At 45.7% G+C, this 12598-nt stretch overlaps 1 protein-coding gene and 1 long non-coding RNA gene across 5 annotated transcripts in view; one reads left to right on the forward strand and one right to left on the reverse strand.

Moving 5' to 3' along the window:
* The window catches only part of tay (tay bridge kinase), a 30298-nt gene that overhangs the window by 12658 nt on the left and 5042 nt on the right, over positions 1–12598 (forward strand). For 3 of the 4 annotated variants that reach the window (XM_033486663.2, XM_033486662.2, XM_033486661.2), the window contains exons 2-8: positions 11087–11272; positions 11350–11463; positions 11548–11583; positions 11670–11696; positions 11775–11835; positions 11906–12108; positions 12182–12556. In XM_033486663.2, the coding sequence (XP_033342554.1) occupies positions 11087–11272; positions 11350–11463; positions 11548–11583; positions 11670–11696; positions 11775–11835; positions 11906–12108; positions 12182–12556 (1002 nt within the window). Of the gene's footprint in view, positions 1–9927; positions 10207–11086; positions 11273–11349; positions 11464–11547; positions 11584–11669; positions 11697–11774; positions 11836–11905; positions 12109–12181; positions 12557–12598 lie in introns of those variants that run through there. The other variant, XM_033486664.2, reaches the window with a different exon arrangement.
* Positions 6228–9155, reverse strand: LOC143258849 (uncharacterized). The gene is made up of 2 exons (XR_013032752.1): positions 8586–9155; positions 6228–8508 (listed from the first exon to the last, which is right to left on the reverse strand). It is a non-coding gene; the product is annotated as an uncharacterized LOC143258849 (long non-coding RNA).

Genomic DNA, 12598 nt, shown 5'->3' on the forward strand with positions numbered 1-12598 from the left:
CGGTTAATTAGCAACGATTACGTGGGCGCGGACCAAGCTAAATATAGATGTAGAATCCTTGTTTCCTTGTGTGTGTGTGTGTGACGCGAAACTTGGCGACGTCGCGCGAACCTGATAGGACGAGCACGAATTTGATTATCGTGTTCGGTGGTGTAAACAAATAATCAACGGTAAACGACGCTAATTATAATAACCATCAATTTGTAGCCGATCCCTTCGGCTCGTTTCGAACGGCAACTTTGTGCCGTAACCGGTCAATTGGGCGGGAAATTCGCCTTCGTCCGCGTGAAAATTCAAGTTCGAATTTCACGTTCGGAATCGTAGCTTTCGAACTTCGGCGGAAACTTCGATTCGGTGGATCGAAGGCAAGGAGGACGCGATAAACGTTTCGATCGTTCGATCGAATAACTTCTGAGCAGGTGCGACGCCCTTTCTTTTTCTTTGTTGTTGTTCGACGCGATATAGAATATCGATAATAATATATATATTATATAATATAATAATAATGTATAATAATATATAATATAATATAATAATAATATATAATAATATATAATATATAATATAATAATAATATATAATAATATATAATATAATAATATAATAATAATATATAATAATATATAATATAATAATATAATAATAATATATAATAATATATAATATAATAATATAATAATATAATAGAATATATAAACGATCGCACTCGATATTACCGCGCTTTGTTACCGATTCGAATGGACAGCGCCGATAGGAGAGCTCCAGCTGAATCGGGTTTTATCTGCCGCCGGAAGTATTTGCCCGTAGATCCCGGAGTGGCGTTTCCAGCCGGCGTCGCCCGGGTCTGCCACGACCCGAACCGACGCGTCTTCGTTCGCTGTCGCGACACGCCGTGGGTTCGTGCAAAATTTTACAGGCTAGAAGAAATTAGGGAAATGCGAGGCTGCGACAGATATTCTGGCCGGTGAAATTGTGTCGGTGATCATGGCGAACGTGCACGGATGATCGTTCGCAGTCGTATCACGATAAACCGTGATAAAACTGCGATAAACCACCGATAAAGCTTGCCTCGAGAAAGTACTGCTATCTCGCGTACTCGAAATTGCGGGCTTTTCCGCGACGAAAAAGAGATAATAACGTCCGATTTATGGCTCGATGATGCGATTGATAAGGTGACCCACGGTGTTCCGTAATTAAAGCGGTGCGTTTCGAGATGCGGATCCCGTCTCCATTTCTGCCTGTTCGCGTTCATTCAAACCAGTTGCCGATTTTCTTGACTTTCCAGATTTTTACGTGGATTCTCGATCGTCCAATTATTGTCGCAAATTATTTCGAGCAGAGAGAGAGAGAGAGAGAGAGAGAGAGAGTATAAGGGAGGACTTCCCTTTATTTATATATGAATATTTTTATTTATATGAATGAACTGAAAGGTCGGTTAAGTCTATATAAGGCTCGGTTAAGAATACAGTAATGTCTCTCTAATTGACGCCCAGATTGACCACAAGAATGGACAATTTGGGAAGAGGAGATACGATTATTCGAGCCTTGCGGTCTATTTTTATAGTTATAAATTGTCCACAATTATAAAAAAGAGCCGCAAGGCTTGAACAATCGTATCTACTCTTCCCTAATTATCCATTTTAGTGGACAATCTGAGCGTCATTTTATTATTGTACGTTCAACCTTGCACGCGGCAAACCTCCGCGAGCTTCATCCGTACAGAGATGTCGTTTTCCTTCTCTGAAATGTTAATTGAGCCGTAATCGCGCGTCCATAAGGGAACGCGGAACACAAGGATCTCTCGCTACCAACTCGGGCCACCTTCCACTGGGATTGGGGTCTTCTAGGGGCTACCTTGTGGCGAACCACAGGGGACCACCGAAGCTACCTTAACCCATCTCGAGTTACCCTGAAACGAACCAGGTAACCCATAAAGGCGCCGATCCAATCGAATCAATCCTTTTGCTGTTTTATTGGTGCTCGCTTTGGCCCATGTTTATCGGCACGGAGAAGAACGGACGGCCGTCTACGGGTTCGGTTATCTGCCGGTTGTTGTTGTTATCTGCGTCTGATTGCCCAAGCCACGCTCCCGCTATCAGTTCCTATTGTCCTCCCGAATTATCGGCTCGCATTAAAAAGCGTAGGTGTGGCAGTCCCGTGTGTTGCGGACGTAGATTCTATTCGAAGCGAACGCACGAACCCGGGTCAGGGACAATCGAATCGGCGAATCAGATAATAACGTATTTTTAGACTCGCTAATATTTCCTCAATGAAACACCTGCGTACTGCTCGGAGAAATTGTCGATGTACAATACCATGTTTGTAAAGCGTGGATCGTTTAGTAGCGGCGAAAAAATATGATCCTCGTCGACAGGTAGAAAACAATGTTAACCTTTTAGGTACGGCTGAATTATGCGCGAGGCTATTTCTCTGGACGGCAGAGTCTGATGTGTACTGTACAGAGTCTGATACTGTATGTACAGGGTGTCCCAAAAATGTCTCGCAATCCGAAAGTGGCGGGTTGCTCAGGCCATTCGAAGCAACTTCTTCCTTTACAAAAATGTTCTCCGAGGCACCGTTAACGAGTTATTAACGAAAAACAGTGACCAATGAGAGGCGAGCTAGGCTGGCGCGAGGCGATCGAGCCAATGAGCGGAACTGGGCTTCGCGCGCTGGTTGGGCGGGCCGCCTCGCGTTAGCCGTACTCGATTCTTATTGGTCACTGTTTTTCGTTGATAACTCGTTAACGGTGCCTCGGAGAACATTTTTGTAAAGGAAGAAGTTGCTTCGAATGATCCGAGGAACCCGCCATTTCCTGATTGCGAGACATTTTTGGGACACCCTGTAGACTGTTGTAAATCGATGCGAAGACAAAAGAAGTGTGAAACAATGCATACGAAGACGATTATTTGATTCGAACGATGAGCGAGTGAGCTACTAGAGCAAGCCACTATAGTGGCGCGTCGTGCCTAAAAGGTTAAAGCCGAGTCGAGGACAGCACGCTTTCTCGTGTAGAATCGGCAATCGGGTAATTAACGCTATACCGTTCGATGGCACCACGCTGGTGCCATGCAAAAACTATCTGTTGTATGCCGGTGGTACCACTTTGGTGGCATTTTAAAAAACTGAAATAACATTTGAACTATATTTCTTGGGTGTTAAAAGGCAGCGAACTGACTATAGCATTGCGCTTATTCGACTAAGAATTAAGTACGAAAATTCTTGGACGACATATCTTAATTTTATGAATCTATATTACCGCCATCTTCGAAGTTTTTGTTCAAAATCTAAAATTTCCAAGCTATTATGCCGGCGTCGAACAAAAGAATCATATCTAAGATCTGCGGACGGCATTAGAGTGTTGATGTCGAACACGTTTCTCTGTTTCTATTCTTATTTCGTTCACGCGACAGACCAATGGTGATGAATGTAGCCCGAAAATCGGGACCTTTGTTTACAATTAATACGCTCGTCGGATGTGAATCACAACGGGCGCCGTTCGATCGCGTCGCTTGCGACAACTTGTTACTTTGCTATACACACGTATAGCCCGTCGAACGAGACGAGTCGGCAAATGTAAACAGAACGCCTGCGCGACGTTCACGTGATCACGTTGCAGCCTAGGCGGCCGAAGCTATTACATTGGCTGTCGAACGCCAAGCTAAGGACCAACATTCGGCGGTCTTTTATCGGGGGGACCTTGCTTGTGCAAAGCCTTGCGGGAAGCTTAATACATATACATATGTATTAGGGGTCAATATGCATAATGTGAGCCGGTCCTTCCATCGAGCACGTGACCTTGTTTACATGCACTGACCCGCCCTGACGGACGAAATATAATCGTCGTCGTTGTTGTTCTTGCGGTTGAACGTTTTATCGGCATTCTGGCCTGTGTACATATCCTTGGAAAATCTTCTCTCGCGACGGGCAAATGGTAGCCGTGCACTGTTTTTCAGGATGCGAGCAAAGCGTCGATCAATCGGCGGTATTGTACTTCGCTGGTCAAGACCACGTTTGACCTTCTTCTTATCCGTGCGCGCACGTAACCTCCGTCCTTTAACAGGTTAAACAATCCACGTTACAAACGCGGCGGCTAGTTGTTTCCGAGTGTCAAGGTTCACGGCGACCCGGTCGCAGTTCTAAACGCGTGGAGAGAAAAAAAACATAGGCACAAAGAAGGGGGTCGGAGGGACGGGGCGAGTAGAGGAGCGGCGGAGGGAAGGGGTTAGGGCGAAAAAGGGGGCAGGGAAATGGGTCGCGCGAGTCGGTTTTCCTCGTGATATCTGTCCCTGTGTGGCGCTCAGCGAGGGAGCAGCGCCGCCGGTCCAAACCCGCGGTCGATTTTCACGCGTTGAACTCGTCGCGTCGCACCTCTCTCCTCTCCGTTCCGCGCCGCGCCGGGGCCGCCGGATTACGGGCTGAGCTGTCTGTTGACGGATCACGTGGCAGAATTCAGAGGCATCTCCGGCTGGCAGAGAGCGGAGCAGAACCGAGCAGTGAGCGGAGCGGAGCAGAGTGGCGGCGACCGGAGGCTGATTTATCGGGTGGCAGCGGCAGCGAGCGGCGGCGGCGGCGTTGCTGACCTCACTCTCTCTCGGCACGGCTAACGACACGGGCCGCGCGCGGCCGAGCACTCGGTAATCCCTGCGAATGCCAACGATATCCAGCCCCAGAATCCAAATTATACGGCCGTGCAACGAACCTGGCCCATTCAGCCTGCCGGAGGAACCCATCGACGTCGTTGCCCGTTGCTCTACCCCCTTCATTCTATTCTCCTCGCCGGCCCGCGCCGCGCGGCCTTTTCATTTATTACCGACCTCACCGTAGCTTCTTTAGTTACGCGGATCGTTAAACCGAGAGATCCGGTGCCCACGGAATTACCTAGAAAGAGACGGACAACCGTCGTCCGTTTACCAATCATCACCGGCTACAGATTTTTCACGAATTCTCCGAATTTTCCGACTATCTGATCGTTTCGCACATTGCACGTTGACGGAAGAATTCTTTTTGCGCGAATAAATGCAACCGCGGAGCAAAGTACGATCGAGATAACATTTGAAACACCGGAAAATATCGCGCGATGCTTTATTTTGACCTGGCCGAATAAGTGAGAAAAACAAATGGTAGCTCGTTTCATTCGGGACACCCTGTATAAAAGGCCGATACAATCGGTCTCGTACGAAGACGCGATCCTTACGTAATCGAGCGAGTTCGGCGTCGACGACGTGACACTGACCTCGCTCTAAGCCCGACGAGTGTGGCTGTTAATTATCAAGCGGCGACGATTTCAACGATTTCATCGGGGCCGCCGCGAGAGGAACGGGTAGATAGCGAGAGAAAGAGATAGAGACGCGTAAGGCTGTGATCGGCGGTGGTGGGGAGTGGGATATGAGTGCGAGAGGAGGCACGAGGGAGGGCCGATACAGCCGCGCGGCCCCCGGTAATCAGTCCGGTCGGATATCGCAATATGCGGGATACGCTCGGTTGATTCTGAACACGACGAGTTTACCCTAACGTAATTAATGTCCGTCGTGCAGTATGACGTGCAACGACAAATTCGGTCGACGTCGATCAGTTACGCGGTCAGAGGGAGGAAATGCGACGGACCGGACATAAAGAGAGAGAGAGAGAGAGAGAGAGAGAAAGAACGAAAATAGAGACGAGGCTGTACGCATATGGCAACGGTGTGCGGTAAATAGTAATCGACAAATAACGGTAACAGAAGCTAGGCGATCCGAACTAATTAATGGGATTCTCGAAACAATTTTTTTTGCGATCGTACCGACGACTTTTCATAGAGAAGTTTTTCCACCTATCGAAATTAGCATTGATCTAACTGCTACTAAATTGTACGTAACTTGGCCCGAAAGAATCGCCGCCGCGTAGAATTGACAAATTCGAATTCTCGTTGAAACGGCGCGCGACGCGATGGCGCCCGATCGATCCCCTAATCGAATGAACGACAGTGAGAGGGGTGGGGGAATGGCGGCATTGAACGGGGATTTTTAATCACGTTACGGCGCCGATTGAAATATCGAGGATCGCGCGTCAGCGAAAGTCGATGCACGATTAACCAGCGAGGCGCGCGGTGCGGAGTGGGGATGGAGATGTTAATTGGTTCGAACGTTTCGAAGAAGGGTGTCGATGTGTAACACGGGGAGGAAGGCCAGACACACAGGTAACTCCGCCGTGGCCGAGCACGGCCCGTAATTAATGAAACACTCGAAGGCAATGCGTGAATTCATTTGATTACGGACGAAATAATTCCGTCATCGCGCGAATTACAGGGCCGCTTCGCGATTTCCGGTGTTAGTCGGGCCCGCGTAACGAGCCGGAATATGTTAATAATAAACAGGGAAACGCTCCGGGCTTTTGTTTCCGTCTGCCGCGTGCGCGCGCAGTCTACGATGGTTCATTTTGCGCGCGTCCATGTTTCTCTGTCTGGTCGATTTAAGGTCCATTTATACTCACCGACAAGCCGAGCGGATTGATGGCGTTGAGAATTTCGTTATGCTGCTTTGGGTCTGCATGTTCGGGAGAAAATAATAAAATACTGTCAATCTGTTCGGCCCGTCGGTAAGTGTATAAATGGACGTTTAAACGGAAATATATACTATATATAATATGTGGCAGCAATAATCCCTTTAAAATAATAAATATATGTAATAAAAACTAACAAATATATATAGCGAATAAAACTAACGCAACGTGAAAAGCTTTCTATTGCGATATTCACGAAACATCCGTCGAAGCTGAGAAAGAAATGAAACTATCTTGATCTTTTTATCGGAGACGAAATTTTCGTCGAACGCGATTGGTAGGGAAAGAACAAGAAAGGTAGAAATTGCTAGGGGGGTTCGCCGAGCGCTTGGCGAATCGATACGGGAAACGACAAAAGGGATGTGTATCGATGACGAACAAAACATGCGGTTCGTGCACCTGCACGACAAGTTGACCCACTTCTCTTCGTAATAATTCGATACGGAAGAAGTCGAACGCCTGGCTTTCGGCTGCCTCGCGTGTCGGCATGTGTCTTGAATTAATTAATCTTGTCGATCGGAAGCGAATTAAAAATAGAAATCGCGAGACCTGACACTGGTATCGACGATCATTGTTGTATACGCGGTGATAAGAAGCGTGATCGAGTAGACGATTTTGCGCATTTTGATCCTGCTGCGGGGTCGATCGCGATCGATTCGAATAAAAACATCGAGTAATATTCCATAGAAGTTCAAATAAATTATAAATTAAGTAAGAAAAATTCGTGTAGACAGCAGCGATTTTCGCGGGGAAAGTGACGATAGCGACGGCTAATGCTCTTAATAAATGTTACACCCGATGGATAACGGTGACATTTATTCGCAAATTATCTAAATTATACGACGCCTTCGATGCATAGCGTACAATTGTTCACGGGATACGATACGACATGGTGAAGTACGAAAAATATTATAAATATATATTTATATATATAAATTTATAATAATTATAATAATTTTATATATATTTTAATATAAATAATTATATAATAATAAATAATATATATAATAATTATAATACTTTTTTTAATATATATATATATATATTTATATAATAAATATTCGCAAACGAAAATAATCTTTCACCGTGTCCTCGCGCGATGTTCGCTTTATCGCTACATTTACAGCATTGTAAATCTTTTTATTGCTACCGCCGGTTGTTTCTTTTTTTTTTCTATTCTCGAGAATGGCGAGTCCACTGCCCTCTTTCCAAGACTCCGTGTCCACTTTCTCCCTCTGTCTTGCGCTCGCAGAACTACATAAGTCCACTGATTGGTCCGCTGGACCAACTAGACGAAACATGGATAACGACACTCGATTCTGGACCCTTCCCCCCCCCCTCTCTCTCTCTCTCTCTCTCTCTCTCTCTATGTTTGTTTCGTCACCGCATTCCGCTTGACGTGACCGCGTCACTTGCTCGCTTTAAGATACATCGTCTTGTCGATAAAAATCTCTCCCAATCACGTTCTCAGCCGTTGATCGTAGACAATGCACACACATCGACGTTCATTTTGTAAACACTCACAGTCACCGGGGACAATGAGTTTGGGACAATGTGAGTTCGCACAAAAAATTGTTCTCTTTTGGTTTATGCCAATCAATAGCGAATACGTACTCCCAAATTTGGAGGAATTAAAATTAGAGCGTAATAATAGCCGATTTTTTTTCTAGAAGACGCGCGAAAGAACATAGCGGCTTTGTTCTCCCGCCAAAATGTTGGGTTAATAAACGGAAGCATAAAACAAAAATATAGAGACAGTAACTCCGGATATAAACAATGCTGCCATGATACGTATTTACTTTCGGACAATTTTTGGATGTAGGCCAGCGTCGTTTCTCGCTCGGTACGTCAATTTGGTACTGGCAAACGGCCGAAATTTTCGTCGAACAGATGTCCGAATGACTGTTATTATCCGCTTGTTACAAATGAGAACGGAGAATGCTTAATTGTGCTGCTAGTGATACCTCGCTAAAAAAAAAAGAAAAAAAGATACATTGTCATATTTAATAGGGCTGTCCTCAACGGGTCGAGACAAGTTAACACACCGTTTAATTGTGCAGTACCTTGTCGCCAACGATGCTACCAACAATGACGACAAAGTCATTCTTGAAATGTGTAAGGTATAATCTTACGAATACGGTGAACACAACAGAATAAAAATGATAAACATGTTTAACAAGAATTTCGCTACGATGTATATAAATAGTCAAATAAATTGACTTGTTCTCGCAGTCTACTTGACTGAAGATTCGTATTTCCCGGGTAAATGTAAAATCTTATTTCAAGGATACGCGACGTGCACGACGATCAAAGAAATTCTAATGATATAATGATTCCGAGCAACGCGTAAAAGACAAGTCGCTGAAATCGTCAGCTTGTTCGAGTCGAATGTGCATGCACGAACGAATGCATTAACGTCGCGACCGAGTCTACACGAACTGCGGGTACTAGCTGAATTAGAGTCCGATCGTGTCAACACCGAACAGATAGATGTGGCAACGTTGTGCGGACGAGTTTAGTAGCCGGCTAGCCAAAGCACGGAGTAGCCGACCGGTGGAACGTCCGCACGTCCGGGAACGACCTTCCTTTACTCGTCCTGTGTCGAAGAACCTCACCTCGCAGACTCGAACAATTCTTTACCTTTTTTTCAGCAAAGAATTTTTCACATAAGCTGTACCACAAAATAATCTCGCATAATTGCGAACAACGATCATGATCTTTATGCAACTCCCAAAATGTACTGTTACCTAATTTTTTTCTACGAAGCAGCTGGAATATAAATTTTAGGGATGTGCATTTTCCCGTGGATTCCGCAAGAAAATTTCAATCTCTAATTAGAATCTGAATTAATCACAATTTTAAGCCTCCGTTATCCGTGTTCGATCCATTTGTATAATCAATCATAAAAGTTTTTATACGCTTGCCAAATTTCATTCTTTTTTAATTAATTCATCGATCAAACTTGAGAAATTTTGAAAGGTCGTTGCATTTCCTACAAATGCGATCGTTCAATTCTCCGAATAAAAATACACCTCTTTAATTTCCCTCGGACAGGGAGGAGTGTAATCTGACCGCAGTTACACGTCCTAGGGGGTTTCGGTTCGCAGTTGGCACACGTGCGCAGGTGGAGCACGGCTTTTGCTAGCTGGTGGTTTTTTACATCGCGCGGGCTCTAGTGGTTTTTTCCCATCGTGTTTCTTTGCTAACGGGAGGTGGAGAAGAGGGAGGGAGAGAGAACGAAAGACACGGGAAAGAAAGGTGCGAGTGGGAGGGAGAGCGGTTATCGGAAAAGGAAAGTAATACTCGGAGCCGAGAAAGAGAAGTCAGGGTTCGGGGCTTCGTTCCTTCCAGCTGGCCTGGCACGGCAAAGGAGGCCTTGTCGCGCGGCTGCTCGTTCGGTCAATGTCTTCTCTTTCTTCCTCGCTCTTCCTCTGCTGCCTTCCTCGTCCTTCCCTCCCCACCTTTTTCCCACTAGCGCCTTCCCCTCCACTTTCTACGTCCTCCGATCCTTCCTCCGGCTCGCCTCCCTTCACCTTTTCCCCGCTTTGGCTACCTCTTTCATTCTCCCCCCACCATTCGTGTGCTGCATCGCGCACACGAGACACACGGTTGCTAGCTGCGAATCCTGCTGTCATCTTCTGCGAACGCTCCCGTCTGTTTCGAAAGGTTGAACCATCGACGAAAATCGCTATATTTGATCGTCTATTGAAAGTACCAGCGCGTGTACTCGCCAAGCCGTAGGAATATACGCGAACGTTCATCACCGATAACGGTATTTAGGTGCACAAGAGGGGAAACACCGAGAGTAACAGAAAAAGAGAGAGAGAGAGAGAGGGTGGGGGGAGAAGGTGGGGGGCTGAGCGCCACCCGTTCGGAAATGTGCACTGACATCGCGGTTTAAAGCCACCCGAAGGAAAGGCGTTCTCGTGCGGCTTTTTCTACTTGTGCGCGCGCGACCAGCATCCGTCGTTCAAGTATCTCGCGTTTCTTACCCGTTTCGCTGCCGATAAATTCGACGTTCACGGCCGACACAAAGGCCAAGAGACGTGTACTCTGTTCGCGCCGGTGCAAAACTGTGCAGTGTTTACCATACGTGTTGAATATACTCGATCGCTGCTGGCCAGTCATATGCGTGTCCAATTCAAATACGGCGAACGATTCACGCACGCACACTCAGTATCCCCGTATTAGGTGCAACGAATCATCGTAACCAGTAGAATTCGATTGTTTTAATTCGCGACCGTCGAGTTCGAGATTCCATGAAGCTTCACTGACGAAGATTGCATTACCGTTTATCGCGATACCGCTTGCAACAGCATCCGCAGACTTATGTAAATAACGACATCTGTCTTAGAACGTACTCGCGAATTCTCGAAAACGTGTTCAAACCGTTCAAATTGTTGACACATCGACAATTTCTAGCTATTCCTATTTTTAATTGTATCCCATGGAACTCAGTGCACATATTTTTGAAAAATATTATGTAAAGTAAGTTTTTCCTTCTTGTATTGTTAAACTATCATGAATTTTTTGTTTTTGATTACAGAGTGCAATAAAGCTAGCTGGTAAAAATAATGTCAAGAAGCTGCATACGCTGCTGTCAATAGTAGAAGAGAAGCCAAAAGTGGACACAGGACAAAATAATAGACACAACGAGCATCACATCAAAAATCACTTCAAGCACAACCATTATACACACAATTCCATACTGACACCTTCGACGCTTAACCAGGTAATGTCTCAAATATAGAGAAATTTGTGTACTATATGGTAGAATGATAAATCAACTGTAAACCGTTTGTCTTTAAGGGCCTAGATGCAGGTACAAGCGACGATAGTGGTAGAGCATCTGAACAACTGCACGGCCCTGGTATACCTAGGGATTGCCAGGACGCAGACAGTTCCAGGGACCACCTCAGCGATGTAAGTGGGATTACATTGGTGTTCTTGTAACTGCTCACAACATTAAATTGGTTACTCATGCTTGCTTTGCTTACATTTTTACAGGCTAGCAGTCATTGCAGTTCGGGTAAAGGTTATATCGTAAGTATACAAATAAGTGAAACCAAAATCTTGTCCAGAAACATTTCAAATCAGTTTAATACTCTCTTTTTTTCTGTTCTTTATAGTGTGATAGTGAAGGAGAAGACGATAAGGTATGTAGCTTTAAATTCTGTTGATTAAAAGATTGATAAAGAGTTAGTATGTTTTTGACAACAACTTTTGTTTTGCAGGGCTCGGATGCTGAATCGATACTCTTTGAATCTTCTACCCCACCACCCCTTGCACGTAAATGTACGTAACATGCATATCAATAATGCATCTGTAACGTTAGCATTCATTCTCACTGAATTTGAACTTGTAGACGAGTTGCCATCATCTTCACCACACGTATTGCCTCCAGCAAACGGGGCCGGAGGTTCTCCTCCAGACACTGGCGGACAAATTTCCAACCCAGCAACGGATGCTCCAGCACCAATACCACCACCTGTGCCTGCATCTGCACCAGTACCTACAGCGCCAAGTCCTCCCAGCCCTACTCTGCCCCCTCACATATCCCAGCCACCTGTAAGTAAACGTTTTAGACATTTTCTTTCTCTTTCTATGAGTGCATTGTATAATTGATTGAACACATTTTCAGATGACTAGTCCACTGGCAGCGAACCCACGTGCAATAGCTCCGCAGCAGCGACCAGCTTCCCCAGCTCTGCCACCTCCATCCTTGTCTCAACAGCCTCATACTACGATACCTGCGTTACACACACCTAATGTGCCCCTCGTTTCGTCGAGTCATACAACTAGTCCTGCGGTAGCCAGTTTAGGTGTCACCCCAGCAGCACCGTCAAACGGAGCAACCACCACCAGCTATCCACCGTCGATACCCATGGCCGCTTATCCCCAAACTCAACCATCTTATCCGCCTCTTTATACACCATACACTGCTCTAAACCACAGCCCATACCTTCCACCCGCGGTACCTTCTCCCTCCCATTCTGCATCATCACGGGCAGAAGTGGTAAGTCACAGATATTTGTTTCTCATTTCACAAGGGAACATA

Source organism: Megalopta genalis, chromosome 2 (genome assembly GCF_051020955.1).
Source record: "Megalopta genalis isolate 19385.01 chromosome 2, iyMegGena1_principal, whole genome shotgun sequence".
Taxonomy (NCBI): domain Eukaryota; kingdom Metazoa; phylum Arthropoda; class Insecta; order Hymenoptera; family Halictidae; genus Megalopta; species Megalopta genalis.